At 39.5% G+C, this 21,356-nt stretch overlaps 1 protein-coding gene across 1 annotated transcript in view; it reads right to left on the bottom strand.

Moving 5' to 3' along the window:
• EPB41L4B (erythrocyte membrane protein band 4.1 like 4B) overlaps positions 1–21,356 on the bottom strand; it is a 248,903-nt gene that overhangs the window by 4,612 nt on the left and 222,935 nt on the right. The window contains exon 23 of the mRNA XM_067569955.1: positions 3,376–3,444. Within this exon, the coding sequence (XP_067426056.1) occupies positions 3,376–3,444 (69 nt within the window). The remainder of the gene's footprint in view (positions 1–3,375; positions 3,445–21,356) is intronic.

The following is a 21,356-nucleotide window of genomic DNA, read 5'->3' as shown; positions in this document are numbered from 1 at the left end:
ATCAGTGGAGTTTCTTTCTTGACAACCTTTTCTTTCAAGCTTGATTCAGTCTTCATAACATTAGGAAGAAAAGTCAGCACAAGAGTGAAGCAGAGAATTGTTATCCAACTGTTTGACTATTTGTCTTTTTTCATCACTTTTCAAATTATGTGAGCCACTTATAATTAATTAACACTGAATGTAGAAACTTGTGCAAATATGGCCTTAGATACAATGTATTGGTTAAATGAGTGGGTGATCCAGGAAGAAGCTGTTGTTGTGCCTTTTTTTACATTTCCCAGCTGACCTTTTAACTGAAAGCATAAAGTACATTCCAGATGAACATACTAAGGATGAGTCTTTCCAGTCATTCTATGAAATTAGTAAAATGAAAAATCGTAAAACAAAACCAAACAAACTGACAAGAAAAAACCAAAAAACAACCCCCCCCCCCCATCTAATCCTGACCAATTATAGTCCTAAACATTAAAAAAGGTAAGCTGTCAAACTTCTCTGGCATTTACCTTATAAAGCTCAATGTCACAGTCCAGATGTAAGCAAATTTTGCAGTCCTGATGCAGGCATTTTATCTCATAAGGACTGTCAGATCAGGCTTTAAATCATGAAATACGGGCACCATGGCGCAAATCTTCAGCGGGAATGAATTGTCAAAACCCGACTGAAGTTAATGGAGCTAGGACAATTGACACCATCTGAGGATCCGCCCCATTTTTAATAGTTATTTTAGATGTACATGTAGTATTACTGTTTTTCTCTACAGTATATATTTACATACTTATGTTTATATATATTGTGCCAGATTTTTACCTGGTATGAATCAAAGTAGCTCCACTAGGGTCAATAGATTTATGATTTACACCAGCCAGTTCAGATAAAATTTAATCAGCGAGGTTTGCTTTTCCCTCCCTAAAGAAAATCAGTTTAGCTCTTTATAAACTGCAGAATTACAAAACCAGAAAAAAACGCTCCAAGGCTTACTGTTTAGTAATATTTTTTGTTTTTCTATCAAATAAAAAAAAGACAGACCTTTTTGGCTCTAATAAGCATTTTCAAAGAAAAACCTATCTTAAAAACAAAACAAACAAAATAAAAACAACAACTTTGCAGGCTGTTCATAACATGAAAGGAAAGCAAGGAAAAGGAAAACGAAGGGAAAGGAAAATGAACAAAACACATTTGCGGCCACATAACATGCGTGACTAAGGTACATTCAGAGTTAGATTTGGCTCTGTCCTGGAAATTTTCTCCCAATGCATTTTTTGTGTTGTTTTGTTGAGGCCAAACACTGAGTGACACCTAGCGCAACTGGTGTGTTAAGGTGAACTGAAAAGCTATGGACTTGAAGCAGATATTTCTTTGTTGAATGATCCCCATTATTCAGGCTGTGGGACAGGGATCATTGCATAGCATAGAAATGAGTTGTAATCAGCCTCTTTAATTGCTTTTCCCTTCCCTGCAAACCTCTTCGTACTTTCTGGTTCATAAAGATTTCCCACAATGCATAAGTCTTTGACAAAACAAATACCATGGACTGCCAAGGTTGCAATATAATTCCAGATATTTGTGATGTTGCATTATGGTTTTTTCAGTGAACCAATACTATGTAGAGGGAAAGAAGAATTTTGGAAAGGTTAGTTAGAATTTATTTATATGCTGAATATCCCTCCTTCTTCAACCACGCAACAAAACCTAATTAGTAGAGGTGGTCAAACATTTTCCATCAACTTTTCCATGGTAAAATGGCTTTTTCACTAAATGGAAATTTTTATTAAAAAATTTCAGCTTTCATTGGAATTTTTCAAGTTTTCATTCCATAGCCAAAAATTTTCAGTTTGGTTTTCAGTGAAACCTACCAAAATTTCATTTTCATTGACATTCTTTACAGGGGGAAAACAATTTAAAGTGGTACCATCTAGCCTGGATGACTTGTCGCTATATCTTTTTCAACAATCCTATTTTGATGGGCTTGAAATGTGTCGATACATCTGTCTGGATATTTTTAATTAAAGCAACAAATAGATGGGTGAATTTTCAACTTCTCTCATTAAAATCTAGTTTATAAAATAGATATACACAGAAAAATGAAAGCATCCCAAAGTAATGGGGCTTATCATCAAGACTAACCCTCTTTACCTCACTAAATGCAGACAGATATTATAGATGTCCCAGTTGTGAATGAGGTTACATATCTATAACCAGAAACAGATTGGGGCTCAGGACAGAAGTTAAGGTTTAATTCTGAATGACTTCATTTTATGAGCTTAATTTAGAAACTTCAGGTTAGTAATTGTGAGTTGGTTTCCACTCTGTGGCTGTTAAGCCATATCACACGTTGGGAAGGACATGCAGAGAGTTTCAGTCAGAGACCCATACACAATATCTAGTTGTTTCAAGTTTGAACGCTAATTTTAACAAGTCCCCAAATTGCCTAAATATCTAATTTCTTCTACCCATCACACTGACACTGCTGCTCTAAGGTTGGGCATTCAGGGCACGGTACTATCACAGCTGTCAGACTTATTTTTACATTGTTATTCAGTTATTAGTCTTGTTTATGTGGTACTGTGTGCAATGTGTCTTATGCAAAGGGATTTGTCCTAATGCCCCCAACTCACTTCTTTCTCAAGCAAAATTTCCATGGAAGTTTAATGGGAGATTGGCTCAAATAAGAACTAAGGGCTCCAAGATTCAGCTCTAGGCTGTTAATTAACACGGGAGTTTATAGCAGCATGCGATTGTAGTCATCCACATACAACTATATTGATATTAATTGTAACTCCTCGTTTCAATTCAGAATGCAATGTCATGAAAATTAGGTTTCCTAGAACAGCATTTCTCAACAACCAGTCCATGGACTGGTGCTAATCCCTGAGATCTCCTTGACACAGTTGAGAAAGGCAGCAAGCTGGTCCCTGGTATCAAAAAGGTTGAGAACCACTGTCCTGGAAGACAAAGGCAGGCTTTGTAAAGGAGACTCAGGCCAATTCAGCAAGGTTTCCATACAATTTAAGGTCGGTGGCTATGCCCACACCATTCCCTGCCCTTCTTGTTCATTCGAAAAGAGTCTGTGCAGCCTCACCGACGCCCTCTAGAGTAGAACTGTGGGAGTTCAGCCATATTTTGTGACATGCTGCCCTGAAGTATTTCACCTTTAATCCTTATTTCTGCTTCTAGTAATCTCCAACACACCAGTGCAGACAAGTGGATTGACATAAGTATTGGCCACATTTGATTGATTTGCAGTCTAAGTCATATTTGGAAAGTATCTTTATTAGCACTGCTAAAAGCACAAATTTCTGACATTGTTAAAAAAATAATCTGGAGTTACAAGCGTTGTGTTAAATACACAGTTTTTCAGTTGCATGTTCTACTTACAGAAAACTGTGGTACTGTTGTAAAAGGATCGAAAAAAGGATTAGATGTATCAGCAGGGAATGTCTTTATCTTTAAAAAAGATAAAGAAAAAGATGTTACTTTCAGAGCATAAAAATGAAAAACAAAAATAAAAAAGCAAAGCACTGCATCTAGAGCAACATCTGACAGACTCGACTGGTTCAGCATCACTCAAATAAACCAGCTCAAAAGAAGACCATCTCAAACCACATACATTAATTAGTGAGGAGTATTCAAAGGATAAGACCTGACTGAATTTTTATCCATGTAATTAAATCTATTGTGAAATAGCTCATATATAAGTTTATTCTGAACTGACTGCATACAATATTTCTTCAGCTCTGTAACTAGTCATGATATGTAATTATTTGAGTTGGTGTAGTGAACACCGTACATTTTCTAATTGATAATACAAAGCTTAATGATAGCAATCCTTACACAGCATTAGCTGTGGTCAGGAACTTCAGCTAAAGAACTTGTGCTTTATGGATTTAACACATCCTGATTTTCAGTTAGATATAGCTAGCCCAATATTCTGAATACTGGAAATGGAATGTTACAGAAAACAGGACCAGAAGAAAGCACAAAAAGAATCACTCTGGGTAACTGATTGGTAATCATCGTCTCCGGTAATTTTACCCATTCAATCGGTGTTCCAAGGATAAAGCTACATCTCAGGAGGCATTGATTAAAGGAATGTTGAAAATACATATTAGAGACCACTGGGTTGTGTCTGTACTGAGAATTTTCAAACTTGTTGGTGCAAAATCCTGGTCTCATTGAAGTCAATGGCAAAACTCCCAGTGATTTCATTGGGTCCAGGATTTTATCCTCTGTGTAGTTAAGGCTTTGGTGGAAACTATTTCTGGGCTTAGCACCATCTTGAACATTAAATGAAGAAAAATAAATTAAACAAATAGCAAACAAGCGTTGTCTCTTTTTATTATAGGTGGTATGCATCTCATTACCCTCCTTTCTTGAATGCAGATGTGTCCTTAATCCATTCAAGTAAAAAAGTATTCATCAACTAAAAGTATTGATTGCAAACTGCACTTCATATTTTCTGCTTGGGGAAAATGTATTATATACTGTAAAGTTGTATTTATCACTTTCATGGAAAAACTTTTTAATGTGTGTTTATTATGCATGTCTTATAACAGTATTAGTGCATTATGTTTGGTATCTGCTAATAAACAAGAAACACATTCAGGTACTGACCCGGTTGCCGGAGAAATGGACTCCTTAAAATTACGAGGTCAAAAGTAATCAAGAAAATGCATAATATCATTCATTTTGTAAACAAAACACCAGAAACACATTTTGTTTATAAATATGCCATTTAAAATTCAGATCCAACTGTGGCCCAACATTCATACAAGGACAAAGACACTCAAGTGTGTGAACACCTGTTTAACAGAATATGGATCACTGGAAATCAAGCATGTAGATGTATTTGAACAGGTCACGGAACTAGAAAACAATTCCCTTAAACCATGACCATACCTGTGTAGCGATATCAAGGAAGAAGAGCATTTCAGACTTTTCATAAATATTGATATACATACATTCTATCAGTCAACTTGATTTTGAGTTACTATGTGCAATTATTGGCACTCATTACAATACAACTGTCACGTTGGCTGGATTGGGGGGAGGCATTTATTATATTATTTAACATCAGTATGTCAAAATCAAAATAATTCATATAAGATATGCCGTGTCAGGTACTGTTAGAAAGGCTATAATGTGCTAAGTAAGATGATAATGTTTATGTTCATGTGTTATATGTGTAATGGAAGTTATGGATATGGGTGATATATCTGTATTTCAAACTGTGCTGTGTCTGGGAGACACCCCTGACAGGATGGCTGAAGAAAAAGCTCCTGCTTAATGGTCCATTAAGGAAACTCACAAGTATGATGGGCCAGGGTGAGAAGCCAGGGATATTTCTGATGAGTCACCAGTCACCCATGTGACCCTGAACTCCATCTTATTTCTGTAAATTTCCACAAGCAGTATGGCAAAGGCCAAAGTACATAAAAGGCAACTGCACCATATCCATTTTGTCTTCAGTCTGTCTTCAGCCGTCTTCAGCTACCTACCTACCTCTGGATCAACTCATCTACAACTGAACTGACCTGAAGTTGTAAAACAAAGGACTGAGACCCATCCAGGTACTGGATGTATACCAGAGGGACTATACAAGCCTGCAAACTCCACAATTCTACTAGAAACCTGATATATATGGACTTTCCAGTTATTTGTATGTATGTGATTGCTTTAATCCTTTAACACTTCTCTTATAGTTTGTTTCTTTCTTTTTATAATAAACCTTTAGTTTTATTTACTAAAGGATTGGCTGGCAGCATGGTATTTTGGGTAAGATCTAAACATATATTGATCTGGTACTGTGGCTGACCTTTTGGGGTCAGGAGAAACCTTTTTGGTAAAGAGCATAGAGTTTTAAATAACTGATCTCTTTACTGGACCTAGTGACTGATTGGGAGCCAGAGACTGAAATGCAGTGAAGGTGGCTGTGTAAGTTTTTATTTTGGCTTCTTGATAACCAGTGTGGGGAATCAGAAGCACTGTCTGTGGCTGGTTGGGAAGTCCAACTTCAGTGTCACCCACCAGCTGGGAGAATCTGGTCTCCTTTTACAGCCTGTCTTGACCTTGGCATTTTCAGGTGGCTACCCTAGGCACGGACGGGTCACAACAACATATGCATTGTATTGCTTAGCAAGTCTGTCATGTTATATTGATATCCAAATCTGCCAGTATAATATGAATAATTCTGAACAGGCTCTGTCTTTTTGAGACAATACATACCCAGGAGACAATCTTGTCATTCTAGATTTATGAAGTATTTACATTTCAGTGTTTGAGAATAAGATCCAGAGCACTGCATTATAATACAACACTGTAGCCAAAGTCAAAGTGTATTATACAAATCTAAAATCCGCCACTCATACCTGACCTCAGTGCGATAAGCAGCAACCCAAATTTCTCTAATTTTGTAGATTGGGCTCATTAAGAGAACAAAGTTTAGTTACTGAAAACGGAGACGAAGAATGATGCAAACATTATTCAAGAGCTTATTGAGAGTATTGACTAGAAGCACATTAGAGATGTTGGCCTGGATTACACACTTACACAGTGATGTGGAACAAAGAATCTTCTAAAGTCAGCTACTTAATCTGTGTACACGTTGGAGGCCCAAATTGTGTGTCAATACACAGCTAATATCAGTTCATCTGATTTAATTTCAAACACAAATGTCCCTTTCCTGGAATTGTGTTTATTTAATCTGAGGACAGAGAATTCCAAGCAAGCAAAATGAAAAGATTTTTCTGGTCCACAAGCCACCACTTCCACGCATCAATCAAGTTTAAACCCAGAACAACAACTAACGCATGAAAAACTCATACTTGTGCAGCATTTATGAGCCAGAAAGCGAAGCCATTCTGCCCACTTTCCCACAGTCCAATCCTTTTGTCTCCCTCATTCCTTTTTTTTCTGAGAAGTTTTACATAACTAGAAGCATATACTCATTCACCCAAACTGTGCCTGGCTAAGAACACTGCTGAGAATTCTCCCACAGTTGGTGTGGAAGGAGGGAGCTCACACTGTCTTGTTTGCAATGGCTAGAGGCTTTCCCCCCCCTTTATCTGTAATTGGTTTGGTTGTTCTGGTCTGCAAAATAGGTAGGGTGCCCCAGATAGCCTGATAAAAAGGTAATCTGCATTTCCCCAACTGCCAGTGGGGTAATGATACTGACCTCTTCTGTAAAGTGCTTTGAGATCTATTGATGAAAAGTGCTATAGAAGAGCTAGTTGTTATTTCCTAGAGCCTCTTTTTATATCCAGGTGCAGTTAAGCTGTTAACATATTATAATAAACATGAGGAATACTAGTGAAGAAATTGGCTAACTAAGGGTATGTTTATACTGACTGTGGCAAAGTTGCCGCCGTCAGATTGACCTTTCTGGATTGATTGAGCAGTCAGTGAAGACCCACTCAATTGATCCAGAAGTCGACCTAGTTAAACCACCTCCTCAAGTGGCGTAGTGCTGCATTGAGGGGAACGCAGTTTCCGTTGGCACTGTGCAATGAAGACACCATGCAGAATGAAAGCATAGCAGTCAACGGGAGTTACGCAGGCTACTCTGCGTAGTTTGTGTAACTCCCGTTGAATGCCACCAAATCGCCAGGTAAGTGTAAGACCAGGGGTAAGGTAGAATTGCATTCAGAGCTCTCGACCATACATTTTGCCTAGGAGCCCATGTTGATTCCCCTGTTCTGAATTTCCAACAAGCCTGGAAGTGTACTATAGACAACAGCAATCAGCAGTGGTGGCCACTGTAGGGAATGAGCAAAGAAGGAAACCCTTGAATATGGCCTGTTCCCAGAGGAACGACCTGGTGTGAGAGACCATCTGTTGCCTGCTTTGAGAATGAGACAGAAAGAAGAGTGGAGCCAAGGTGGATTAAGTGAAGCTGTCCCCATTTCCCCCAGCGAGTCCATTGCTGAAAGCTTCAGATAGCTTCCTTACTTTTCTTCAGAGCTATGTTATCAGGGACAGATGGATTGAGAGTGTGGGAGGAAGGACAAAAAGGGCTGATGGTTTTTATTGCATGCCACCCCGTAGCTGACATATTATGATGCCTTTAAATGATAAAACCTGTTCTTCAGGATGTTTTTCTCACTGTGAGAGACAAGCCAGTTTTGCAATCTGGTTAAAAATAGTTTCTTTAATAATTAATTGTCCAGTTAAAATGGCTTTTATTATATAACACGCCACAAAATACAGGTGTTCCACATTTTGGCCATTTGTCTCACGTTCTGATAGCTCGTCTCACACACTAGCAGTTTGGAATTTGAGAGGTATGACTGAATTACCATAGCTAAAGTACCTTCAGCAAACATGTCCTCCTCATCTAGAATATTTAGTTTGTTGAATCAATAATTTGCTAGATTTTAGAAAGCTCTTACTAAATGAGACCAGGAGCCCAAATAAAGTTAACCAACACATTCTGAAGAGAAGTCCACTTTCTGGTAAACTTCAAGGGGATTCATTTGAAAATCTGTTACACAGCAGAATAACTACATTGCTTTTGAAGAAAAATAAGCAGAATTGTGATTCTCTGTGGATAATCTTTCCTAGAGATGTGAGCACATTCCTTTCAGCATGGAAGCTGCTTGCTGTATCATTAGTTGTATCTTGTCATAAAATGATCTCTTCCAGAGCCGCAAAGAATTATCAATGCCCATTTTGCCATGATGTTTTCATTGCAAGGGGGAAGTGAGGAGAAAAACAAAGGATGAGCAAAAGAAAAGAGAGAAGAGGGAAGTGTCATTCTTTTTTGATCTTCCCCTTTTCTTCAAATGCATGCAAAAAGTCTTTTTGAATATAGTTTAAACTCTGAATAAAAGGAACTGTGCATATGAAATTAACTATAACTATTTCCAGCAGATGGAATTATCACAAGGATCTCTGCCATGACAAAATTACCACTCTCAGGAACACTGATCTTGTTTTATTCTGCTCTTCTGTATTTTCGAGGCGAGACGGTAACTGACAGCACTGTATATCCATTGACTTGGCATCACTCTCTTTTCCCTGTACAGAGATCTGGAAACATTTTATATTCTGTCTCATGAGCACAGACTTGCTGTTTTTCACTTGAGTTCACTTGCACCCAACACATTACGGTTCAAGGCCCTTGTAGTATCTTAGGAAAAGCATGTATTCCCAACTGGTGTGCAATGTCACCATTTATTTATACTGAGCCAGATGGTCTCCAGATGTAAGATAAAGTTCTAGCTCAAATAATGCCAGTATGCACAGGAATCTGCTAGCGGAAGCAGAACTTCTACCACATGATACACTTTCACAAATATAGGTCTCAATGTGCACAATGGCCAGAGCAGTATTTTGTAAAGCTGTATTTCAGAAACACATGGACTAGGTAACATCGTATCTATGGTGATAAGGGGCCACATGCAACACAGTGTGGAGAGGCCAGTGTGTATTCAGCTCAGCAGAAGGGATCAGGGACCCAAGTTACCTGTTTACGTGCTGTTAGCATACCCTAGTACTGACTGACCTTCGGTGTGACTTCATGAAGGTGGTTTATGGACCTATTGCACTAACTGACTGTCAATACCTCCTTCCAAGATAAGTGATGAGATCCTCCTCATCCTCTCTGGGATTTGAAGCTGTTTTACTGTAATTCTTCATTTGGTGCCATACAGCTCCAATGAGGGAAGCTATCTGGTGATCTAGAAAATGCAAAGACAAACATGTAATGTCCATCACAGTGCAATACAGCATCTGCGGATTTTGAATGGAAATAGCTTATTGGATACCAATACTCACTCAGGCAAAGTCCAAACCCAGTTCATCCCCCTCAGTAAATCTGTGGCAGGTATGCGCTTCAGCTCATTGCAGGAACACAAATGAAAAATAAATTTGTAACATGACAGACACACAGAATTACTGTATTAGTGAAACTACATATTATTGTTGAGCCCAACCTTGGAAAAAGCTGTGTGGATCGAATACCCCACATGGAGAACACCACAGTACTACAGATAATTTTCTATTCAAAGAACTGAAGATCCATTATGCCTGTTGGAACAATACAACGTGTCAGTATAAGTGGAAGGATTAAATTCATATGTATGCAAACATTGAAAATTTTTGAAAATGTACCTTTCATATACTCCTCCGTGACCAAATATGAAGCTTCAGCAGCTGTTTTGGCTTCTGCGTAAGCTGGTGAATTCCCAGGTAACAGAAAAACATTTTGTTGAATACTTCCATGCCTACTGTTGTCTGATCTGTGAAAGTAATAACTCCTTGTCTGATCCTCATGCTTCCCTTTATTCACCTCCTGTGTGATCAGGCAGTAGCTAGAGGCCAAGGGAAGAGATTAATTAGCTGGCAATTTAAGCAACATTCAGGAACTTTTAAAAACCAGTGCCGGTAAATTTGATTCTTTAATTCCTCTGGCTGTCTTTTAACACCATCTTTTTTTCCATCCAATTTTGGTCCTGGTTTGCCAAATTTCTTGCGTGTGCCTACTCCCCGTATGTGCTGTCAGTTCATCATCCGGTCCATTACCTTTAGAATTTCATTTATGTACCTCCCTTCATCAAGAACCCTGAAAGACACATACATTCAGCTTGCTTAGCAACACCATCATAGGAACAGATCATGATCCCCTGAGTGGTGCAAAGGAGATGTAATGCCGACATACACTGGCTAGCAAAGGAGTCTCCCAATTTGGTGGAATTCCTAGGTGGTGTAGATTTCTCTGGGCCACTCTCCCTAAAATGGGGGCATGTTCAGAAACACAGTGATGGCTGGAGTACTGCTGCTCCCAATGAGCTCCTGCTACCTCTGTCAGTCCATCCCTTGAGGGCTATTGCAGCGAGGCGCAAGTTAGAGCTCAGTCACAGCTGAGGTTTGAGGCCAATGCAGTGGTAACACGCCAGAGACATTATGGAACATTCTGGTTCGCAGGGGCCATGTACATTTACAAGCAGATCTCCTCACAATCCCCTCGGCACACAGTTAATAGAAATAGCTGTGTAACAAGTTGACTCACCACCTTGGTGACTCCTGCTGGCTATCTGACGAATCCGCTCTCAGCTGGGCAGACGCCCCTCTCTGTGGCATCTCACCCTCCGTCCTGTCTCTGCTGGACCCTCCTTCTCATGACTTGGCCCTCCAGATTAGTCACAATCCGTGTCCCCGGCCCCCCTTCTGGGGGACTCTGCAGTCCGTTCTAGCCACTTCCCACCATGGCCACTGCAGTCCTGCCACCATTCCTATGGCGATGGCAGGCTGTGGGGGGAGAGAACCTGGGCCTGCCCATTACTCCGGGCCCACTTCCCTGTGGATTTCCCTGGCCCACTTCCCCACAGCCCCAGTACCTTCTCCGCCCTTGCTTCAGGACATTCAGCTCTGCTGAGTCCCAGCAGCCAGCCACTGCTCCGGCCAGGGTGCTGACAGTTCTTCCTCTTCTTGCCCCTGGGAGTCACTCTCCATGCTCTGCTCTGCAGCTCCCTTTTACACCAGCCTCCTGAGCCCTGACTGGCTGCCACTCAGCCCCTTCCTACTGTCTACCTTTCGTGCCCTCTCCCCCCTTTCCAGGCCAGTGAGGGGCAGGAGCCCCGCCACAAGCTGCAATACAAAGACTGAACCTGGAGATGTTTATGTCCATCTGGAAGGGCAGCACAGCAATCTTGTTGGTGCTGGCACCATATTTGTGCATCTCCTGGAGATGGAACATTCTCCTGATTTTTGTCAAGATGACTGTAATTGTTGATTGACTGTAAAGTAGTTTCGGGGAGCAACAATGCTGATGCTACTCCCAGCAATGCCTATTGTAGAGAGTGACAGGAATGCAAGGCAACCAGTCTGCACACAGGATCTCAACAGAGTATCAGAAAGAAAAGGACGGACTTGTCTCAGTTTCACGTTGTAACTTTGCCCTGAGGCTACACTGGTGAAGAGATTTAGCTCTTCAAAGAACACCGAGAGGGAACAATGCAGCAACTGAAAGCAAGACATTTTCCATGCTTTCCTGGGCTTCAGTGCCCTTCGGGTGGATTTTGTAAAAGTGAGCAATCTTGAGAGAGACACTACATCATGGGCTGAGGTTATCCTGAACTACAGCTCCGCAGAGAAGACATGGCAAGCCACGAAGTCAATAAAACCCATCTGACACAGCTGCATTTGCTTGGACTTTGTTTTGAGGCAGAAAAGTGTGTTTTGCCTAGAATGGATCCTAATAAGTAGGTTGCATCACAAGTTAACATCTTTCTGCCATCACCAGTGAGCTTAACAGCATCGGAATGTTAGTTTTCTGGATTGTGTGCACAGCAAAGAAAAATAAGCAACAAGAAACATACTCCTGCAAAATCACATACAGAAGTTGTTGTCACAGAAGCTCTAGAGCTACCAGAAAGCAGCCAGATGGGTAATATGAAGAAGAAGCAAAAGAGTAAGATGATTCATACCACAATCAGAAAGCCTCGGGTAGCGCATAAATTATACAATCCTGTATTTCCAGTGGGCAGACTGTATGTGTGTTGGGGTGGTAGAAGATAATCAAAGCATACGGAGCTGTTGCCTGCCATACAAATCATTCTTTACAAGCACAGACCTTGTTGGTGACTCGCCATCCAACAGTTGTTCACTTGCCATGCCTGGTGACAAGGAGACTGAGCATCAGCCCAAACAGCCTACATCCACCAACCTGATGATATTTTGAGAAAGACCGATCAATTATGCATTCTGTACATACATTATTTCCTCTTATCAGATTCAAAAGCACCACAGTCATGCGGCTCTGCTCAACAATTACCACAGATGGGTGCCAACATATAACCCTTGCCCAATGCATACAAATGTGTTATCTGTGGGCTGAGCCTGATCTGTGCCTACCTAAAAGCAAAAGTCCTGAAGTTCCTGAGATCTCCAGAATACCCACCAAACTTGAATTCGCTACCTGCTAATGTCAGGATAATAATAAATAACTTGAATAAATTTGTTTCCTATCTCTTCAGGTATATCATGATCTATGGTGATCATTATAATCCCCCATGATTTTCACCAGACCAGGTATATCATGATCTATGGTGATCATTATAATCCCCCATGATTTTCACCAGACCATGTTCTGAATGCAAAATCATTGCACAGAATGGGTTGAAGTCTGGTGGCTGCAGGAAGGTGGCTGCAGTTAAAATTATAGGCTAGTGCAAGCAATGCTTATGGGCCCTGATCCAGCAAACCACTTATGCATGTGCTTAACTTTAAACCTGTGATTAATGCCATTGACCTCAACAGAACTATTCAAAGGTTTAAAGTTAAACATATGCGTAAGAGCTTTGTTGGAAAATAACCATCATGAACCTGGAAATACTGAAGTAGAATAAAAGATCTTGGATGGTTTCAGTGCACTGTATTCTGCAGCTCTGGTTATAGTGAATGTTTGTGGAGAGTGAAGCTTTTCTGTGAAAAATTTGTATTCATGATAACAGGTCTCTTCTATTTTTCGATTCAAAGTGCAAGATCAATGAAAACTGAAGCAAGATCATTGTTACTTTAACTGTGATAGGCACAAAAGCTATTTTATTCCTTCAGTAGGATTAACCTGATTTTATTCAAAATGTTTATAGGATGCAATCGTTTGTTTGGTTTGGGATTAGTACCTGAACAAATTTAATCTGGTGTTTACTAAATTGTTTGCAATAGCTATTACATCAAAGAAACTATTAACTAATAACCCTGGCCACTGGCTGTTAAGTCATTAAATCATGTATTTTGCACCATGTGTGTGAAACCCATCTGTATCACAGGTATCAGGTAGTAAAATCCCAGAGCACAGGTTCAAACACAATAGTTCATTATTCTAGTGTTTATAAATTCAAGCACTTGCATGTTAATACTTCGACAAATTAGGTCCTCTTTATGCATCAGATGGTTCTACTTTTGGGCAGTCTTTTATGAAAACAATCCATCAAAGAAAAAATACATCTTGTTCATGTTCCATGGGCTTGTTTCCACTTCTTCTGGAACAGATTGGGGCCTTTCCTGGGAAGCCAGACTTACAAACTGAGGAAGAGTGGTCTAGTGCATTCCACAGCTAAGGAGATTTAGTTCCAGCAGAAGGAGAATCCCAATTGATTAGGACTATTAGCATGTAGCTGACGCTTGTCCATCCTCAGTTACATAAGGAATTTCTCCTTTGGGGGAATTGAGGAAAAAGCATAAAATAAATGTTCTGATTGGCATAGAAAAGAAAGTAGCTTGATTGCCTTGGGGCTGCTTTTTATATTTAAGCAGAGGTTTGCTTCTCTGTGGTTTGTATATGGGGCAAAAAGACGCATGTGATCCATTATTAAAGACAGCTCTGTGAAAGGCACTGAAAAGGCTTGTTATGCTTTCCTGTAAAATGATGGGTACTAGGGAGCTCTTATTTGAAATGATAAATTCTGGTGCTTCGAAACTTATTTGCCAAAGAATGGTAATCCTTCTTTTAATACCCCGGATAGTCTGTTGGGACCAGGACCACTTTTCCGTACAAAAATCATTCATACTATGAGACAGATCCTGGGCCCCAATAAATTACTTTTGTTCTGTTCCAGCAGTGCAAGGGGAGCTTGCAGCTGCCGTCAGTAAGAAACTGGGGATTCCCTGATTGGCAAGTAGTCGGCCTATCCTGCTCTATACCACCCTTCCCAGCGCCACCCAGTGTAAGGTGTCAGAGGCGATATGGCCAAAGCATGCTGTATTTTGGCAATCCCTGCTGAAGTAAAGGACCCCAGGGGCTATTCATAAGATGGTGCAATTTACAGCAGTGCTGTGGCTACCCTACCTTGTGCCAAGGGCTGAAGCATCCCCAGGAATTGGGAAGGAGAAAGGAGGTGTCACGTGACCGCTCCCCTCAAGAGTACTGCTCTGGCACATCTGGGGATTAAGACATATACATTTTTCCATTCAATCTAGGCTTTTTTCATTTCCTATGTATTTACATGCATACATTAACTTGTGTCTTTTACAACTGTGCATACATTGCTGTCAGAAGTAATCATCTCCACAACTTGGGAACCATTTGTTCCTGCTGAAAGAAAGTATGCTGGTAGGTGCTCTGATCATATGGCCTGAACTTCAAATATGGGATATAGTCCACAAATCTGCTGCAATCACATCATGGATGTCAACATAAGTCTTCGTCCACACTCCATAGTTGCCATGATCCTTGGTCCTTGAACTCGGGAGGGCGGGGGGAGAGAAGGGGAAGGTAACGGTATCTTCCCATTCTTTCTTCAAATCACCAGCAGTGAGAAGGAGGAGCACATAGCCCTGATGGACTTTGACATTTTAAAGTTTACACAGCATTGCTCAGTCAAAGTCTTTACCTAACGTCCTGGAGTGTAAGTCATTGATGCACACACATGAAATCTGTCCGGACATCAGTATGTGATCTTCCTGACTATTAGTTTTGACAGATCACTCGGTTTGGACACAGAAGCCAAGAAGATTGCCAAATTGTGCACAAATTCAATTGGTCAGCACATTTATTTGCCCACTGTCCCTGGCACATTGTTCCGTATTTCTAGCACCACCAGTAGAGACCTCAATGAAGCGTTTGCATATGCCGGGACAGGCTTTCCAGATGGACTTTGCAGTTCTCTCACCAGATGCCATCTAACTAATAACAAGCATTTTGACATTGGTGACCAGGTGTAGCTCTTCAGAATCAACACACTCAGTGGATTCTATCTTATTTTTGGCACAGGATCATCAAAGGGCATTAACTTGTCAAAAGACATCCGTAGATGGTTCACTCCCTTGACCTCACATGCTGTGACACCAGCAGAAAGTTTCATTTTATGACTATAGGACAATAGATGAAGAAATGTGGAAGGTAGTTCACTAAACGAGCAGTAATTCCAGTTTATCCACTGGAAGCAAAATAAACGTTGCTTTGTAGGAATTTGACTGCACCTCACACAATTCAAAAGAGCTGGCATGTTCAGTTGTGTTCTGGTGGGAGGAAAACAGGCTCCAATTCCAAATGGAAAAAGTGAAGACTAGAAGACTTTCCAATACTGCTCCAAAGCCCTGATCCAGGCCCAGTGATGTCAAAAGGTGTCTATCCATGAATACCAGTGCACTTTTGATCAGGTCCAATGTAAACACTGACCAGTTACTTGGTGATCTCAGTTCATCTACTGTCATAGTGACTTCTGCACTCTTCTCTTTATGATTTGGTTCAACTTTTAATTTCTGCTGTGATAAGATCTATTGTACCCCAATCTGCAGCCAGGATTTACACCACCTGGAAAAAGCTGTAGTAGCAGTAGGAATACATGGAGCTACAAATATGAGTCTACTGTCTCCATACAAACGCATGAAGTCCACCCAATGTAATTTCCTAAAGAAACATATCAGTCCTGTCTGTTATTGCTGCTCCACTACTTTACCTTGAGATCTGACTCAACAAGCCTGAAGAAACTTGGTTCCCATATATTATTAATCACCCTTTCTAATACATTGCACAAAGTGACCATTCTGAAACCAAAAAACAAAATATGGGCCAAATATTCAACTCCTTTGTGAAAAGTATGCATGTATTATTATTATTGGTGGTACCCACAGTAGAGTGTCACAGCATCTACTTTGTGGATGCTCTATCCAAACACAGAACACACACTGCCTGCCCTCAAGAGCATGAGAGCAAAAGATGGAAGAAAAGAGTGTAACACATAAGGCAACATGCTCAGAATGATGACAGACATTTGGCTTATTAGTTGTATTATTTTTAATACAACTTTTTAAATACACTAATGTCCCCTTCACCATCCACCTTCCACCCATCAGCCCCTTGACTTCACCCTCAGCTTCAGTTTCATTATCTTTATGTTCCTATCCTCCATCATTTTACCTCCTGCCTTCATGCAAATAAGATGTTAAATAAATCTTATAATTAAGTCAATATTATTTCCTTTTTCCTGTTAATAAAAATATTAGAGCAAATCAAATAGCTGCTTCTATCTGCACACATGACTGTCCTGTTGCAAATCACAATGAAAAGGGGATGTCTAATTAATAGGCAACCTGACAAAGACCAAGAAAGCCATTACTTATGTACCATGCTGGCAATGAGGGTCTTTGTCCTCCTCTAGTGCTGGTCCACATCTGAGAATAAGAGCCTACTACAGCTGTCTACTAACTACTAGAAATTCATGCATTTAGCACTGAAGGTTCAAATCCCATTGATGATCTAAGCAAGGGGCTGATTATACTACAATTTAGTAACAAAGAAAACTAAAGTTTACCAATATTTGCTGTTTTTAGAGGTTTTACGTTTGGTGACTCAGCCAGTCAAGAATCAAACTTTGAAGCAGATATTTCAATTTCCTGGTACAGCTAGGAAGCATTCAATTGAAATTCCATCCAAAAGCTCAGCAGTCAGCACCACACTTGCTATGACTTTGAAAACTGTGATTTAGAACTGTGTATGTATCAATTCATTGGTGTGTTGGAAAGAAAACAGAAAGAAAACACAATAGTTACTCTTTGGAGTCTAAATACAATTGTCACTAATTACAGTAAGGAAGAGAGAGATTATGAACATTACACTGCTGAGACAAAGGGAATTGTGTACACATCAGACTAAAGGAGAGGTGGTTAATAGGCCTTTATCAAAAGAATTTGAAATGTCTCATGTGATAGCACGACTAGTACACTTGGCTCATTTAGTGTCAGTCAACACAAAAAATAAACCTAGCCTTGTGTAGACTTCTGCAGTACATAAGATGAATGTTGTTCTATTGACTCCTGCATGTAATAGTAAAGAAAGAAGGAGACTGAGATAGGGGATAACCAATACATCCAGATATTGATGCTATATGTTTAAAAAGTCCTTCCCATCTATTGTTTGCCTTTATTTTTGAACATTTATCTTGTAGGCCAGATCATTAGGTGGCATAAATTGGTATAGCTGCACTGAAGTCTAGGAAGCCATGCTTATTTACTCCAGCAAAGGAGCTACACCCTTGTTTATTTGAGAGATGAAGCAGTAACTTTAAAAAGTTTGACACTAAATCAAAATAATAATATTAGGCAAAACCATATTTGGTCATGTTGGGCCAGGTTTACAAAAGTATTTAGGTGCCTAAAGATGCTGATACTTCCCTAACTTTCAATGGGAGTTAGGTGCTAACCCCCCTAGATGCTTTTGTCAATCCCACTAGGCACCTGAATACCTTCAGAAATCTGACCCATTGTCTTTTGTTTGTGTTCATTTACTTGATCTCCTTGCCTAGTCTGTTTTCCATTTCATCCAAAGAAAACCATCACGGGCCCTGAATGTTCAATTTTTTAGGTTTTTGAGTTTTGTTTCCTTTTGTTTTTTAAATTATAATGGCACTCAACAGACCCATCATTTTGGTTCTCCTCAGTACTATAAAAATGGTGGCATACCTTGCCGCTTCAAAGTCCAGTATGTAAGTTGTCAACTAACCATAGCGTTATACTAATTACAATAAAGATAAATATAGAGAAATTTCATTCACTGCACTGTATGACTACCAACATCAGACTCTCTGCATTGTCTGACCTTCCCTCTAGCCTTAACATTGATAAAGAGCCTCCCAGAAGCTACACTGATGGGAGAAGTGCCAAGAAAAGATGCTTCCGTAGGAAAGATTTGATTGTCTGATTGACTTCTTTCCCACCAGTACAGGGTCAGCTATTGTATTCCACTGAGATTTTTAGGTTTTGGAACTAGCTCTGCCACTGGGCTTAGTTCACTTGTTGAGTGTCCTGCTGCTGAGCTGGGCAGTTCTTTGTTTACTTTGTAACTTTTAAATATATCGGAGCCCAGAGCACTGGATGGGTCCTGTGGGTGCATTTTAGCAACTTAAAGAAATAAATAGATTAAAAAGAAAGTATACAACACTCATTATTGTCACGCCACACTGAAAAACTCCCATATTATATTACGCTTTCTAGCACTCCACTATTGTCTTCATGTAACTTGTTGTCAAAACAAGTGTCATTCAGTAGTCAAGAGCGGCCAACCATAAAACCCACAGGGTGGGCATGGCACAGCATCACACAACTACCTGTAATTGTTTTTCCCAAAACGCCTTATGAGAAATTCCTAATATGTTCACTCTCTGTTTAGTACCTTGTTCTGTTGATGCACAAATCAAATCCACTTTATCACATTGTCCAGTGAGGCAATTTGCACAATAGGCTTCATCTTCTTGATCTTTTACTGTCTGACAGAATGCAGTTTCAATTAGTTAAAAAACATAGAGATGTTACATCACACGTTGCTGATTTCTGGAGTTCAGTAACATGTCCTTATTGTCTATTCAGGAAATGGGAAAATAAACATCCATTGATCCAATGCATATAAGGTTGCTTAAAGAAGGGAAATATGGATAAAACAGAAGTAAATCAAAACATATGCAGTAGTGCACCATCCTTTACAAACTACCTCATAATTTCCCCTCATCACTGACTATATATACTCTTATGCCCTTCTTTTGTGAATGGGGTGGGGACCAATCCCCAAATAGCTACAGTCCAGTACTCATAGTATAAATTTACTAGTAATCCTGAAATTAGGATCCAATAGACTGTCTTTGAACCTTGATTGCATTCCAGGATTCTCCAGGTATCCTGAACTTTGCTAATTCAACAGGCTTATAGAGATTGGCAATACACCAGCAAAAACCTACTGCTTGAACATGCAGAACTAAATGTTGCGAGGGTACTTTTAAAGTCCTATTTATTTATAGTGCTTTGTTTGCAGCAACTATTAGAGGTAGCTATTAAGTGTGAAAGTTAAGTCCCAAAATGCACTTATCAATTATTTTGGTTGCTTAAACACCATGATTGTTTTTACAATGTGCTGAAGACCATTCTCTAGTTATTAGAGTACTTTATCTAGTATAAATGACACCCAGGTGATGTGCCTTTGACATATTTACTTGTATTGGGGCAGTTATTTGAACGTTCCCACAATATCCTTGCACTGCACACAGTACCCTTTAAAAAAATTCCTCAGCTAAATTTCTCTCATATTTGATTTTGTCAGGCTATATCATGCAGATTGGAGCACTGAGCTATACCCTTTGGTTAAAATATGTTCAATATCTGACTGAAGATGAAATGCTCTTTTAAGTCAGCTTAGAAAAGTCCTTCCTTTTTACATCACAATATCAATCTAAAGTATTGACTCTAGTGGAAGTAGGTTTATTGTCTTTTGCTATGAGTTTTCGTAGTAAGGTTATTTGCTTTAGCAATGACTTTTTTGTCATTCCAGATTAATATGGATTTAAATGGCAAATTTTCAAAAGGGGCACAAATATATTTGTAAAACGCACATGCAGCAATGTGCTCTTATTTTACACACATAATTTCTGTGTTTCTACAAACTTGAGTATTTGTGCATACAAATGAGTTATGCTTTTAATTGGCCAGTTGGATGTGCAAATTTCCAATTTGTATGTGCAGTCATGTAACTGTTTATTGACTTTAAAGATGTGCATTTTTGGATGTGTTTCTTAAAAATGGGTGTTCATACTTATTTCTTCCAATCCACCTTATATCATGGAACATCTTCCAAAGAAGATGTTCAAGATAAAATGTTTCTGGTTCCAGAGTATATTACAAATCTTCTCTAAATGTTTTAGGTTGGATTTATTTACCTTCAGTTTTTAGTTCAACAAAAAGTGTTTTATAAATGTCTCTAACTACGGCATCTTGGAGCCCTCTGGGCACATGCAGATATGTCTCATATATGTCTTCAGCCAGTTATAATAGGTATCTACTTCCTAATCTACTTATCTAATATGGTTTTTGAACTGCTATCTGGCCGATTTTACTTGGTACTCAATGCCAAAAAGGCTGGCTAATGCAGCTATTAATCCTTGATATATTTTTTTCTTTAATGATAAATTGTTTTTCACAGTAAATGCAAGCATCTTTAAAGTGAAAGCAAGAAATAATGCTGCCTATTCCTCTGTCTAATGGGTTACTTGGCTTAATACAACCTTGTAAAATTGTCATGAAAATTTAGCCACCAAAACCTACTCAGCGAGTCTTTACAAAGATGATAGCTGTTACTGGGAAGTTTGAGGTGGGGAAAATGTTTTACTCCCCAATTAAAAAAAAAAGCTTGCCCTGAGTGACTAGACATCTAGAATTTTGAATAACTCATTTTACTGTTTCAAACTAGGTATAAGTCGTTTTGTGAACTTCCCCTTGAAGATGACTGGTCTTTGAACTGGGTGATTAACCAAGTCATATGTGTATGCATTAGTTTCAGATTCCTGTGGCTTGGTGCTGTACTCCTTGATATGAAAGAGTATTATGATATTTCTATTTTGGCTAAATTGGAGAATTGAAGATATGAACCTACAACT

The sequence above is a fragment of the Emydura macquarii genome, unplaced genomic scaffold (genome assembly GCF_026122565.2).
Source record: "Emydura macquarii macquarii isolate MOO-44397 ecotype Brisbane River unplaced genomic scaffold, CSIRO-AGI_Emac_v2 contig_2975, whole genome shotgun sequence".
NCBI classification, from domain to species: domain Eukaryota; kingdom Metazoa; phylum Chordata; order Testudines; family Chelidae; genus Emydura; species Emydura macquarii.
The sequence above is the reverse complement of the archived record's forward strand: the minus strand, read 5'-3'. Positions and strand labels throughout refer to the sequence as shown.